This window comes from Entelurus aequoreus, linkage group LG02, assembly GCF_033978785.1.
Source record: "Entelurus aequoreus isolate RoL-2023_Sb linkage group LG02, RoL_Eaeq_v1.1, whole genome shotgun sequence".
NCBI classification, from domain to species: Eukaryota; Metazoa; Chordata; class Actinopteri; order Syngnathiformes; family Syngnathidae; genus Entelurus; species Entelurus aequoreus.
Window position 1 is genome coordinate 13,286,935 of NC_084732.1, and position 15,394 is coordinate 13,302,328.

The window sequence follows — 15,394 nt, forward strand, 5'->3', positions numbered from 1 at the left end:
TCCTTTAAATTAAAAGTTGTTGCCTCTGCACTTTTCAAAGAGCATTTGTGTGTGTGCAAATATCTCAGACAGCATCACATGACCTCTGCTGCTTTCCATGTTTTCACACACATTACACACAAGGGGACAAACACACACACACATATAGCCACCCCCCTCCACCCCAGGCCGGAACCTAATTGTTGGGCCGTGATGCTGGTAGTCCGGGGATTAGCTACTGACCGCGTAGCGTATTCACGCTCTCTTTCATTCCCGCTGCCCACTGGGCCTTATCGCCATCAATCTGACACAGTGTTTATCTGACGCTGCAGCCAGATCTGCTGGCCTAGGAGAAACGTTCACAAAGGCCATGGGTCATCAGCATTTTGATTGTGGGACCCGGAATGGCCATTTCGCCCTCTGGCCCCCGTGATCCCAGCAGTCCTGTTTCCGCCGTCGTCCTGCAGTGGTCGTCGCAGACGTTGAAGCTGAAAGGCCCGTCGCTTTTTTAGCCGCCTCTCAGCTCGTCCTCTTCTGTATCGTAGTAAAGTTGTTTCCTCAGCCACCTGTTCTCACGTTGGTCTTTTGGTTGGACAGGGTCCTCCATGTGGATTGATTTGTTGTTTACCTGCTTTGTCGCCAAGGACCTAGCAATCAGCACGTAACCCTGGACGTGACTTCCTCTTGTTTCTTGTCTGAAAGTGGAACGGGTTTGCCATCATGTCCTCTTTTAAACTGGATTTTCTCCCTGAGATGATGGTGGATCATTGCTCTTTGAATTCTAGTCCTGTGTGAGTAGCTTTTTCTTGTTTCTTATAGAGGGGTTGAAAGTTTCCTTGTTGATCTGATTGTTAATTGACTTTTTTTTCGGCATTTCTGGATACTAAATACTAAACAACCTCATTCAGTGTAATGAACCTTTACTAAGCCTTAAAAATGCAAATCTAAATTGTATAATTCAAAAACCGTTTAGGTCCACTTTAGCAAAGCCGAATATAACAAATCCGTTCTTTTCGCATTTGGCCACTTGAGGACAGTGTTGGCTCCACCTTCCCTTCTTCCTCTGCAAACAAACCGCTGCTCATGCTTTGGTTGACTGATAATGATGACAGGTTTCATTGCCTGCTTTACTTTCACTTTCAAAGCAATGCCTTCCTACATACAAATGAGAAAAAATGTGATTCCACAGTGTTGATCATGAATCTAGTGTTACTTAATAGATTTTTAAAAAATGTTTTTGCCATTAAAAGTCTGCAATTTGGCGGAAAGTTTAAAGGGAGTCTCTGTGTGACTGCGTCCGCATGCTCTGCCACCTTTGCCGTGCCTTTATAAACAGTGGATACAAGGTTGTGGACTCTTACGACTTAATGTCTTTGCAGCGGCAAGAAAATGAACGGGTCTCTGGACCACCCCGACCAACCAGATGTGGACGCCATCAAGATGTTCGTGGGCCAGATTCCACGTTCTTGGTCCGAGGAGCAGCTTCGCGAGCTCTTCGAGCCTTTCGGTGCCGTCTACGAGATCAACGTTCTGAGGGACCGCAGCCAGAACCCTCCACAGAGCAAAGGTGAGCTCAGGAAACCCTCCACTAAGGATGTGTACTGTTCACATTTGAACTGATACGATACCAATTCCTGGTACCTGTGATTCGATACCGGTACTCAACAAGACCAGTTTTCGGTACTTTTGTGTATGCTAGTAAATGTTGATTGTTGCGTAATAAAGCTGTATTTTTTAATGTGACATTTAAATATGAGCTGATTATGACAACAGTGCCGTTCAGTTGACATTGTTATATCTTGTTTTCTTAATACATTTGGGTCTCATTTGCAATGCAGTTGCACTTCCAAGACATTAGTTGGCAGTACTGTACAGGCCAGGGGTTCCCAAAGCGGGGCTCCTTGGCCAAATTTGGCCCACCAGCTTGTTGCGTTTGGCCTGCCAAAGGGTGGCTTCCCAAACTTAATACATATTGACACTGACCTTTTTCAAACTTCCATAATCATTGCTGGCATGTCCGCAAGGTTAGCTAGTTGCCACCTATCCACATGAACTTTATTATTTACATTTGAATGCTGCTCATGACACAATGGTGGGACCAGACAAGCTGTGCTTATTCCCACTGCTTGTGGATGGTTAATCACTTGAGAAAAAAATGAGTGCTTTGCAAAGTTTAAACATCTTCCAAATATAATAAATTGATCAGAATGAGCGGTATTGACCATGTACATTTATTGACTGATTAAGACTTTTTGGGTTTCACACTTGAAATTGCTGTGATTGGCCCACGGCCCTCTGGCTCATTTTCACTTTGGCCCTTGGAGCCAAAAGGTTTGAGTACCCTTGGTATAGGGTATCTATTAGGGGTGTGGAAAAAAATCGATTTGAATTCGAATCGCGATTCTCACGTTGTGCGATTCAGAATCGATTCTCATTTTTAAAAAATCGATTTTTTTATTTTTTATTTAAATTATTAATTTTTTTTATTTTTTATTTTTTAATTAATCAATCCAACAAAACAATACACAGCAATACCATAACAATGCAATCCAATTCCAAAACCAAACCCGACCCAGCAACACTCAGAACAGCAATAAACAGAGCAATTGAGAGGATACACAAACACGACACAGAACAAACCAAAAGTAGTGAAACAAAAATGAATATTATCAACAACAGTATCAATATTAGTTACAATTTCAACATAGCAGTGATTAAAAATCCCTCATTGACATTATCATTAGACATTTATAACATTTTTTAAAAAAGAACAATAGTGTCACAGTGGCTTACACTTGCATCGCATCTCATAAGCTTGACAACACACTGTGTCCAATATTTTCACAAAGATAAGATAAGTCATATTTTTGGTTCATTTAATAGTTGAAACAAATTTACATTATTGCAATCAGTTGATAAAACATTGTCCTTTACAATTATAAAAGCTTTTTACAAAAATCTACTACTCTGCTTGCATGTCAGCAGACTTGGGTAGATCCTGCTGAAATCCTATGTATTGAATGAATAGAGAATCCTTTTGAATCGGGAAAAAAATCGTTTTTTGAATCGAGAATCGTGTTGAATTGAAAAAAAAAAAAATCGATTCATAATCGAATCGTGACCCCAAGAATCGATATTGAATCGAATCGTGGGACACCCAAAGATTCACAGCCCTAGTATCTATGGTATGTTGCCTAACTAGCTTTTTGCATGAAAATGAATGTGTTGTTCCCTACGAAGTGTTTGTACTGTGAGTATTGTGCTTATTATTACACACCAGCTGTAACAAATTATCTTAGTTGTAGTTTTCATTACCAGATTTGGAGGCGTCGAAATCGCCATGTGAAATCGCTAACGCTACTAGTAGCCTTTCTATGGCAAATCCGATGCAATTTAGCATCAAGCTAAAGCATCGAAGAGTGGAGCCTTACCTTGCGTTCGAGCATTTTTTACCAAGCATAGTTGCATTGTTGGTGTTGAAAATTGCAACATTACTTAGAGGTAGTTTGGCTGAGTTCGCCCTGAGTGCTGCTTGACTGATTGTTTCCTTGAGCCGGTGTTTATTCTGCAACCGGACGTGACGAGTTTGCAATTGGCGTAAACATCACATGCAACAAAGGTATTAAAAAAAGGCACTGTTTTTGATTTTACGTGAATCGATACCCGGTCCGTCGGTGCCAATAAAAGTACTAAATTTAGTACCCATCCCTTTACTATGACAAACTTAGAAGCTGACGCAGAAAATACCGGTTGTTTGCATTTTAAAGAGCATCACTAGAAAAGAGCCACGAGACAATATAAAATGTTACAGACGTAAAGAAACTTCTTATGTCCTGTTCTGCCAGGATGCTGTTTCATCACATACTACACCCGCAAGTCTGCCTTGGAAGCACAGAACGCTCTTCACAACATGAAGATTCTTCCAGGGGTGAGTGACGGGGTCCGTCAGCTGACCTTTCACCTTGATAGTTTTCACAGACTGTTCACATTCTCGTTGGCATGTTCAGATGCACCACCCCATTCAGATGAAGCCGGCTGACAGCGAGAAAAACAACGGTGAGGATTTTTCTACAAACATACATGTGATCATGGTACCAGTGATCAGACGTCATCATTTAATTTGACTGACTGACAGTCAGTCGGTAGAGTAAATAAGTTAAGCAGTGCCATCACCAGCCTGTGATTTACTTAGTAGGGCGTCCTGTTGATCGTAGTTGTTTGGCTTGTCTATTAGTATGAAACACAGGAGAAATGACTGTAAACTCAACTGACAAGGTTGAGGCTGCATTGGTTTTTGTGGAAGCATGTTAGACAGACACGACAAGCTCATAGGTTGTCAGAATCGTCCAGAGAACACGATTTGTCGCTGTCTTGGCTTCACAATGAAACGTGATGTTGTGTTGTCTAATGCAGCTGTGGAAGACAGGAAGTTGTTCATTGGAATGATCTCCAAGAAGTGTAACGAGAACGACATGCGCTTGATGTTCTCGCCGTATGGACAGATTGAGGAGTGTCGGATACTGCGAGGCCCTGATGGACTCAGCCGAGGTCAGACATTCTTCTCTCTTTTGTCTTTCTGGGAATATTGTAGGAACTCGCTAAAGACAATGCTGTCAGGGTATTTTTGTCGGACAATCATTCTTTATTTCAGTGCTTTGCACAGACTGCATTCTGGAAAATACAGCAAACGTGCAGTAGAATTCCAATGGAAATGAATAGATCCTGATCTCATCTTAGTTGTCCTAGATGTTTAACACAACCTGTTCTGCATGAATACAAAAACTAGCGAATTGTTAGCTGACCACTTTGAAGTTGTTACTTTACTTCCCAGCAATTTGTAAGTAAGATCTTAAGGCGTACTTACACTAGGCCAGTTGTGCCGTGGTTGGGTGATTGATTGATTGAAACTTTTATTAGTAGATTGCACAGTACAGTACATATTCCGTACAATTGGCCACTAAATGGTAACACCCGAATAAGTTTTTCAACTTGTTTAAGTCAGGGTCCACGTTAATCAATTCATGATAATGGGTTAGATTTATATAGCGCCTTTCCAGACACTCAAAGAGCTTTACAGAGAAGTGAGAACCCTTCATTCATTCACTCCATGTCATACCGCGGAATATTTAGCTAGTCTGAGGGACCTTATCCACACCCACTTTCTCTTCACGTAATGATGCAGGTTGTTAATAACTGACACGATACACAATAAAAGTACAATTCAAAGACTCATAATAATCCCAAAATAAAAAAATAAATGTGTCACTAAATTATTGTGATTGCGCCTCTCACAAGTCATTAACGATAGTGGCTAAGGATTAGTCTGTCTGATATGAGCAAAAAGACAATTTTAGGATTATATTGGCTTGGATCTAAAATCCAAGGTATAAGCTCCGATACAATCAATCCTGCAGCGTGTTTACTTGTGCAAGGCTGGACAGCCAGTTAAAAACAAAATGTCCTACAATAAGCACACAAGGTTGGCAAGTCATTTACAAAAGGTAAACATGGTAGGCTATTGGTTAATAGGGGGTTGCAGCTACACGACAACTAAACGCACAATAGCACACAAGCTAGACATATGTGATAAGTGTCCTTAATTTGTCAATACCACTGCAATTTAAAAACATCTTAAGTTCATTCCAAACGGTTAATATTGAAAAGGTTAGTGTTTTTCATACCTACCATTTTTTTCTGTTTGAGTCATTTCTCTTGATCGAGCCTTTTCCAACATTCCACACTACAAAATAATAAAAGTATGTATGATTCCTGCTGATAGCTTATCGGATCAATATCGAGGCTCAAGGCTCCAAAACTGGTTTCGCACCGGGGTGAAAAAGTTGTATCGGGACACCCATAACGGTCGCCATTTTTCACGATAAAAGACACCAGAACTCGTAACGAGACTGGAAAGAATCCACAAAATCATGGAAATGTCAGTAACACATGAGAATAGAGGTGATGGGACAAGCGCACGAGTCGTAGCATCTAGCATGCTCAATGTGAGCACAGGCCAATGGGGGGGCTAGATGAGGGAGGGGCCTAGTGTGAGTACGCCCTTATTTTCGCACAACCTTTTTATTTGGGGATGTAGTAACCATCAACAATAAGTCCAAAATATAATCTTACTATAATGTAGTATTTGTGTTTTTTCAGGTTGTGCGTTTGTGACTTTCACAGCCAGACAGATGGCCCAGTCCGCCATCAAGTCCATGCACCAGTCCCAGACCATGGAGGTGAGCAGCACACATACTATGTTCGCTCTGTCACACCGGACGCACCCAGCTTAGCTAGACGTGTCCTGTGTCGGCGTTTAGGGCTGCTCCTCGCCCGTCGTGGTCAAGTTTGCCGACACTCAGAAGGACAAAGAGCAAAAGCGCATTACGCTGCAGCTGCAGCAGCAGATGCAGCAACTCAGCGCCGCGTCCATGTGGGGCAACCTCACCGGCCTTGGCAGTCTGGGGCCTCAGTACCTTGCAGTGAGTGTCTTCAAGAAGTGATGCGTTTCATGTGCCCTCCGACTGTAACAGCCCATCTGTTTGGTGTCCATGTGCAGCTTTACCTACAGCTGCTGCAGCAGTCCGCCTCCACAGGGAACACACTCAGCAACCTGCACCCCGTTTCAGGTACGCACACTCCTACCCCCCAACTTGCAAGCTTGCGCTGTGTGTAGTAACGCGTGGTGTAACATGTCACAGGTGATTTGATGTATGTGTGTATCAGGTCTTAACGCCATGCAGAACCTGGCTGCCTTGGCAGCAGCAACTGCCACGCAGGCCTCAGCCACTGGCTCCAGTGCCATGACAACATCAAGTAGCCCACTAAGTGCTCTAACAAGCTCAGGTAAACGCCTCAGAGCTCTGTGTCTTTCTGCGTGAGTGTGACAACATTTGTTTCTGGTCTCAGGCTCCTCCCCCACCTCCAGCAACACCTCCTCAGTCAACCCCATCGCCTCTCTGGGAACGCTGCAGTCTCTGGCTGCCAGCACTGGAGCTGGTCTCAACATGAGCTCTCTAGCAGGTACCTCTGTTTACACACCGAATGACGCGGACTGTGCCACGCCACGCCAGCCATCATCATTCCGTTAAACAAGCTCACCTTTTAGTTTGTGTCTAGCAGGCATGGCGGCTCTGAATGGCAGTCTGGGCTCTGCAGGGTTGTCTAACGGCTCAGGAAGTACCATGGACGCGCTGAGCCAGGCCTACTCTGGCATCCAGCAGTATGCCGCCGCCGCCGCCCTGCCAAGCCTTTATAATCAGAGCCTGCTGTCCCAACAGAGCGTCTCGGCCGCAGGAAGCCAAAAGGAAGGTGAGACCTACATGCCACATTCCACATGATCAAGGAAATATTTACTTAACAGAAACACCCCAGTCGTGTTGGCATGTATTTAAAAGGCAAAAGTGTTGTGTCTTTGTCGCTGGTTTGCAGGTCCAGAAGGTGCCAACTTGTTCATTTACCATCTCCCTCAAGAGTTTGGAGACCAGGACCTGCTGCAGATGTTCATGCCCTTTGGAAATGTAATCTCTGCCAAGGTCTTCATTGACAAGCAGACCAACCTCAGCAAGTGTTTTGGTGAGTTGGCACAACTTAACTTTTCCTCAGTAAATAACTGACAAAAAATACATTTACCGTATTTTTCGGATTATAAATCGCTCCGGAGTATACGTCGCACAGGCCGAAAATGCATAATAAAGAAGGAAAAAAACATATATACGTCACACTCAGAAGGACAAAGAATAAGTCGCATTTTTGGGGGAAATGTATTTGATAAAATCCAACACCAAGAATAGACATTTGAAAGGCAATTTAAAATAAATAAAGAATAGTGAACAACAGGCTGAATAAGTGTACGTCATATGACGCATAAATAACCAACTGAGAACGTGCCTGGTATGTTAACGTAACATATTATGGTAAGAGTCATTCAAATAACTATAACATATAGAACATGCTATACGTTTACCAAACAATCTGTCCCTCCTAATCGCGTGGCGTTGTGGCGTCCTATTCTGTTCAGCGGTCCTTGAACGCATTGTAAAAACAACTCCGTCACGGACTACAGAATGATCACTCTGTTCTAGGGTTGTACGGTATACCGGTACTAGTAAAGTACTATCTGAGCGATACCCAAAATTTGTGGTGTCATCCAAAAGTAATGTAAAGCATCCAAACAACAGAAAAATAAGTGTTTATCACATTTTAACAGAAGTGTAGAAGGAACATGTTAAAACAGAAAATAACCAGATATTAACATTGAATAAACAAGTAGATTAATCAACAATTTTCTACCGCTTGTCCCTCATAATTTTGACAAAATAATAGAATGAGAAATGACCCAATATGCTAGTGCGTACGTCAGCAGCCAAATTAGGAGCCTTTGTTTGCTTACTTATTGCTAAAAGACAAGTTGTCTAGTATGTTCACTATTTTATTTAAGGACAAAATTGTTCTTCGATTGCAATAAGAAACGTATGTTTAATGTACCGTTAAAAATGTTGTTTAAATAAAGCCAATAATGCCATTTTTTGTGGTACCCTTTATTTAGAAAAGTATCGAAATACATTTTGGTACCGGTACTGGTACCAAAATGTTGGTATCGGGACAACCAAACTCTGTTCTAAGAGCGCACAGGTTTTAGGTTTAATGTGCACGATCGAATATCTTAGTTGCTCAGACTGTGTATATACAAGTTTAGATTGGAGTATGTCGTTTCTTAAAGGGAAAGGCCTTAATGTTTCTTGTTTTCATATTAGCATTTAAGCTAGTGCCAGCCAGTCCGTGAGTTTATCAAAGTGCAGTTCTCAATCACGATTTTTCCGTCATTTTAATTTATTGTGGCGTTTTACCGCCACATCCCTAGAAATATACAAGCCAAGCAGTGACACGAGTGCCCGGTTGTAAAATGTTAGCTTTGCACTCACTTTGAGTACGCCTGGACCTCTGCATACTCCCTTCCATGTACAAAACCCAAAACCAGTGAAGTTGGCACGTTGTGTAAATCGTAAATAAAAACAGAATATAATGATTTGCAAATCCTTTTCAACTTATATTCGAGTGAATACACTGCAAAGACAAGATACTTAGTTTTCGAACTGAGAAACTTAATTTATTTTTGCAAATAATCATTAACTTAGAATTTAATGGCTGCAACACATTGTAAAAAAGTTGGCACAAGAGCATTCATACCACTGTGTTACTTGGCCTTTCCTTTTAACAACACTCAGTAAACATTTGGGAACTGAGGAGACCAATTTTTGAAGCTTTTCAGGTGGAATTCTTTCCCATTCTTGCTTGATGTACAGCTTAAGTTGTTCAACAGTCCGGGGCCGCCGTTGTCATATTTTACGCTGCTTAATGCGCCACACATTTTCAATGGGAGACAGGTCTGGACTACAGGCAGGCCAGTCTAGTACCAGCACTCTTTTATACGAAGCCATGCTGTTGCAACATGTGCAGAATGTAGCTTGGCATTGTCTTGCTGAAATAAGCAGGGGTGTCCATGAAAAAGACGTTGCTTGGATGGCAACATATGTTGCTCCAAGACCTGTATGTACCTTTCAGCATTAATGGTGCCTTCACAGATGTGTAAGTTACCCATGTCTTGGGCACTAATACACCCCCATACCATCACAGATGCTGGCTTTTCAACTTTGCGCCTATAACAGACCTGATGTTTTTTTTCCTCTTTGGTCCGGACGACGACCATAGTTTCCAAAAACAATTTGAAATGTGGACTCGTCAGACCACCGAACACTTTTCCACTTTGCATCAGTCCATCTTAGATGAGCTTGGGCCCAGCAAAGCCGGCAGCGTTTCTGGGTGTTGTTGATAAATGGCTTTCGCTTTGCATTGTAGAGTTTTAACTTGCACTTACAGATGTAGTGACAAACTGTAGTTACTGGCAGTGGTTTTCTGAAGTGTTCCTGAGCCCACTGATGTCGCCTGTTGATGCAATACCGCCTGAGGGATCAAAGGTCACGGGCATGCTGCTTACGTGCAGTCATTTCTCCAGATTCTCTGAACCTTTCGATTATATTACGGACCGTAGATGGTAAAATCCCTAAATCCCTTGCAATAGCTGGTTGAGAAATGTTGTTCTTAAACTGTTGGACAATTTGCTCACACATTTGTTCACAAAGTGGTGATCCTCGCCCCATCCTTGTTTGTGGATTACTGAGCATTTCATGGAAGCTGCTTTTACACCCAATCATGGTACACACCTGTTCCCAATTTGCCTGTTCACCTGTGGGATGTTCCAAATAAGTGTTTAATTAGTCTTAGACTTAGACATAGACAAACTTTAATGATCCACAAGGGAAATTGTTCCACACAGTAGCTCAGTTACAATGATGGAAAGTATAAGGATGGAAAGGACAATGCAGGTATAAATAGACTAAATATAGCGATATAAAATATAACATATATACGTAATATTTACATTATATATGTACAGTATATTATATATTGTGATATATTATATTATGTCTATAGCATATAACAATATATAACAATTACCATGTACAATATTACAGTATATGTGACAGCTGCAGCATAAAATAGAGAGTAAATCCAGCAGAAAATAGACATTAAAAACAAAGAGAAGTAGCTAACATAGGTGTCAGGTAATAGACAGATATCATCTATTGCTGTATGGCGAGTGATGATTAATGAACATTCCTCAACTTTCAGTGTTTCTTGCCAGTTGTGCCAGCTTTTTTGAAACATGTTGCAGGCATCACATTCCAAATGAGCTAATATTTGCAAAAAATAACAACCTTTCTCAGTTTGAACTTTAAGTATCTTGTCTTTGCAGTCTATTCAATTGAATATAAGTTGAAAAGGACCCGAGTATGTTTGGGCCTTAACACCGAGCAGCGCAAATATGAGTTTGTGTTTGTTTATTTATTGTTCCTCGTCCTGCCTCCTCTGACCGCACGTCTCTCCGCAGGTTTCGTCAGCTACGACAACCCGGTGTCGTCGCAGGCCGCCATCCAGTCCATGAACGGTTTCCAGATCGGCATGAAGCGGCTGAAGGTGCAGCTGAAGCGCTCCAAGAACGACAGCAAGCCGTACTGAAGCCAGGCGTAGTTAGGATAGAAGCTTCTCTGGTAAGTGGAGTCAGAACCGTGCATTATGGGACAACCCCTCACCCCTCACGTGCACACGTGCGGCATGCACAGCTGAGGCTACAGACTGGATTCTTTCCGTGTTGTTGTGGTTCCTGCACTTTGTTTCCCGCGATCACGGACGACAAACTGGCGTGTTTTCATTGAACTTGTTTGCTGTGCTACCTTTCCACATTTATGACTTTGATTGTTAAGACGTCTTGCACTTTGACAGTGTGGTGCCCCAAATCTTCGTTTCCTTTTTTCTAAACTATCACTTTCACTTCAGCCCCCCAGCGAACAAACACATACACACACTTTCCCTCGAGCACACACATTTTATACTCGGTGTTACACCGGCTCACCTGAAGAGGGAGCCCCATCACAGCAAATGTCCTCCATGTTTTCACAACAGAAGCCTCTAAAACGCCTCAAAGCTGTCAATCCTGCAAATGCTCTACTTCATCTTTTTTTTTTAAAGTTCTCGATTCTGTCTCACATTCAGTCAATCATCGTACTTTCGTTTTAGTGACCCGGCTAACAGAGACACTTCCACAAACGTCCCTCGGCGCGCTAGCAGCAGGCTATCGTCTTTCTCTGTTGACGTCACATGACTCCACACCAAAACCTGCTAGTTGCTCTAAGGAATCCATTTTTTTCTGTGAGTTTTTTCGTGTCTTAGTTGGACGTGAGGCAGTGAGATGTACATTGAAGGCTCTGCCTCTTCTATTTTTATAAAAGGTTTTATACTTCTCCTGTGTGCTGGGGAACTATTTATTGCCTAAATTATTTATCTGGTGTATTTTACGAAGACAAATGTGTCGAACAACTCAAATGGATTTCCCGGTGTGTGCGTGTATGTTGCTGTGATCCAGTCACGTTAACTGTCGCACACACTCAGCTGTCCATCCTCTAATGCTGATGTGAGTCATATTAATAGTTACTATTAGTCACATTATTCTACTATAGTCAACTCCATTCAACAATTCTATGTTGCAGTTGACCTTTTTAGTCTCTCCTTGTCACTCTTATGTTTGAACCCTAAAAGATCAAGTACAATTGTCATTGGCAGGGAAAGAGTTAAACAGGAGTCATGTGATTCTCATTGGCCACCCAGGTGTGCCCATTAGTAAGCCACACGCGGTCACGGTTAGGAAACAAGCGGGCGCCGCACGGGGACAACAGTATTTCTCGCTCTTTGGGCTTAATAGCCGCGGTTTGTCTGCTGTGTTGTTTCTACATCACTTCCTGTGCGGGACACGTCCTCACATATGTTTGGAGAGACATTTTTATTTTTTGTGCAACTAAAGCAAAAATGGTTTTGCTACCAAAAAGGATATGGTATATTGAAATAATAACGATATATACATAACCAAAAAGTTTTTGGTTGCAATTTATATATTTAACAAAAAATGTTTGGGTTACAATTTTATTTTGTGGCAAAAACTTCCGTAAAAATATTTTTGGGTTGCAAATTTTTTTTTTTTTAGCTGCAAATAATTTTTGGGGTTGCAAATATTTTTTGGGGGGTACACATATTTTTTGTGTTGCAAATATGTTATTCGGTTTGAAAAAACAATTTGCAAACAAAACTGGATTTGAAATACAGTAATAAAAAAATACATATTTTTATACAAATATTTTTTTGGGTTGCAACTTTTTTTTGGGGGGGTAAAAATATTTTTTGGGACGCAGATATTTTTTGGTGGGTACAAATCATTTTTGGGGTGCAATTATTGTTTTTTTGCTGCAAATCATTTTTTGGGTTGCAAATATTTTTTGTGGGGTACTCATATTTTTTGTGTTGCAAATATTTTATTGGGTTGGAAACAAACAGTTTGCAGACAAAATGGATTTGGAAATACAGTACTAAAAAGTACATATTTTTAGACAAATATTTTTTTTTTAGTTGCAAATATTTTTGGGGTTGCAAATTTTTTGGGGAGGTATAAATATTTTTTGGGTTGAAAGAATTTTTTGGTATGCAAATATTTTTTGTGGGGTACTCATATTTTTTGTGTTGCAAATATTTTATGGGTTGGAAACAAACAGTTTGCAGACAAAATGGATTTGGAAATACAGCACTAAAAAGTACATATTTTTAGACAAATTTTTTTTTTTTAGTTGCAAATATTTTTGGGGTTGCAAATTTTTTGGGGAGGTATAAATATTTTTTGGGTTGCAAGAATTTTTTGGGATGCAAATATTTTTTGGGGGTACAAATCATTTTTAGGTTGCAAATGTTGTTTTTTCTAGCTGCAAATACTTTATGGGTTGCAAATCATTTTTTGGGTTGCAAATCATTTTTTGAGGGGCACACATTTTTTGGGTTGCAAATATTTTATTTGGTTGGAAAAAAAACTGTTTGCTAACAAAAAATTGATTTGAAATCCAATAATAAAAAATACATATTTTTAAAAAAAATGTTTGTGTTGCAACTTTTTTTTTTTTTAGTTGCAAATATTTTTGGGGTTGCAAATTTTTTTGGGGGTATAAATCATTTTAGGGGTGCAAATATTTTTTGTAGTTACAAATAACTTTTTTGGTTGCTAAAAATATTTGGTTGCCAATCAATTTTTGGTTGCAAATCTATTTTTTGGAGGACTTTATGCACACGTTTTTCTAAGTTCAGAATAAATGTACCAAATTGTCCAGTGTTCAACAGTTCGTATTCGTCTTTGGTATTTCCCTCCGAATGTGTTGAGGGCGGAAGTAGTCAGTCAACGTCATCATCCGAGACTGACCAATAAAAAGGCTTCTGACATATTGTTCAGAGGAGGTCCCGCCCATTAACATTGAAACTGAGTCATAACCAAAATGTGTTTGCAACCCAATAAAAGATTTGTAACTAAAAAATATGATTTGCCACCCAAAAATATTTTGTAACCGGAAAAGAAAATTGTAACCAAAACTTTTTTTTGTTTGAAAATAAAAAATTTTGGGTAGCAAATCCATCATTTTCGTTTGCAAATATTTTTTGGGAGTTTCATATCCATTTTTTCTTTGGTTGCACAAAAAGACACAAGTTTCTCTCCATACATGTGACATCAGAGTCAACTTTTTGCCTCGTCTTTCGTTACCAGGTATACTACTTTTGTTGCTTGCCGCCAACCGGGCCGTGCGAAAGACCGCCGCTGAGCCACGAAAAGAGAAACTTATTTTTATAGAAGCGACTGTTCGAGAGAGAGCCAGAATCTGTTTTTATCGATACCCACGTTGTGCGCGGTCCTCCCAGTGTGCCCGACCCTCTGGGTTGTTGTGGTTTTTGTGTGTCTTTGTTTTGAGTGCTGACGTGTGCGTCCTAAATTATGGGGGAAATAAAACACAACTTTTTGAGCAAAGAGTGATATATTTTTTGTTGTTGAATGCTGGCAAAGAGTTCCTACCTGACGGATGATGTTGAACATCCAGGCCCCCCCCCCCCCCCTTTTTTTTGTGGAGAATCATCCAGAGGATCCACAGAACCGCTTGTTTTGTCACAGTAGTTTTAAGATGCATGTTTTTTTATATATACAGTATATCTGCACTGAGATTCTTGACAAAATGTGATCAAGTTTGTATTAAGTTTAAAATGACAAATAAACTGGTGCCAAATGTTTTGCTCAACCACTACGTTTGCCCTCTTTTTTTCCCTTCGAGCTCACCCCCACAAATATCATTCATTATATTCACACTGGTTTTACCCATTTTATGTTTGGAATATAATTATTTATGTACAAAGACATATAGGTTGATTGGCAACACTAAAATTGGGCATAGTGTGTGAATGTTGTCTGTCTATCTGTGTTGGCCCTGCAATGAGGTGGCGACTTGTCCAGGGTGTACCCCGCCTTCCGCCCGAATGCAGCTGGGATAGCCTCCAGCACCCCCGCGACCCCGAACGGGACAAGCGGTACAAAATGGATGGCTGGATGGACTATGATTTACTTTGCATATTCACATCATAGCTTTTCTGTATTTATATATAATTACTCCATTACATCTAGCTCCTATATGTATTAGGCCTGTCAAAATGAACGAGTTAACTTATGTGATTTATCTCAAGCAATGATAGCATTAATCATGTACACACTTACATTAATCAGGCAATTTATTTTGCAAATGAAGTAAACAAAATGTTCAAAAAAACATTACTGGATGACATTCTAACAAAAAAAATTGCATTTGTTTACAAATATTGGGGTCTTTTCTTAAGTTTAAATTATATGCAAGCAGGTGATTAATTATGATTAATCCAAATTCCAAAATGTTATTAATAGGGGTGTGGGAAAAAATCGATTTGAATTCGAATCGCGATTCTCACGTTGTGC

General features: G+C 40.6%; 1 protein-coding gene across 2 annotated transcripts; it reads left to right on the forward strand.

The window, feature by feature from the left end:
• Window positions 1–430: 430 nt before the first annotated feature.
• Window positions 431–14,686, forward strand: celf1 (cugbp, Elav-like family member 1). 2 transcript variants are annotated; one of them, XM_062022198.1, is made up of 13 exons: window positions 431–770; window positions 1,359–1,546; window positions 3,825–3,907; window positions 3,987–4,035; window positions 4,393–4,527; window positions 6,136–6,215; window positions 6,297–6,458; window positions 6,536–6,605; window positions 6,703–6,822; window positions 6,886–6,999; window positions 7,096–7,287; window positions 7,408–7,551; window positions 10,928–14,686. In XM_062022198.1, the coding sequence occupies exons 1-13, from the start codon at window positions 700–702 to the stop codon at window positions 11,053–11,055; spliced, it is 1,536 nt and encodes a 511-aa protein (XP_061878182.1). In that variant the 5' UTR covers window positions 431–699; the 3' UTR covers window positions 11,056–14,686. The 2 variants fall into 2 exon arrangements, with proteins under 2 accessions (XP_061878182.1, XP_061878190.1); XM_062022206.1 differs by having other exon boundaries at window positions 7,099–7,287.
• The last annotated feature ends 708 nt before the right edge of the window (window positions 14,687–15,394 follow it).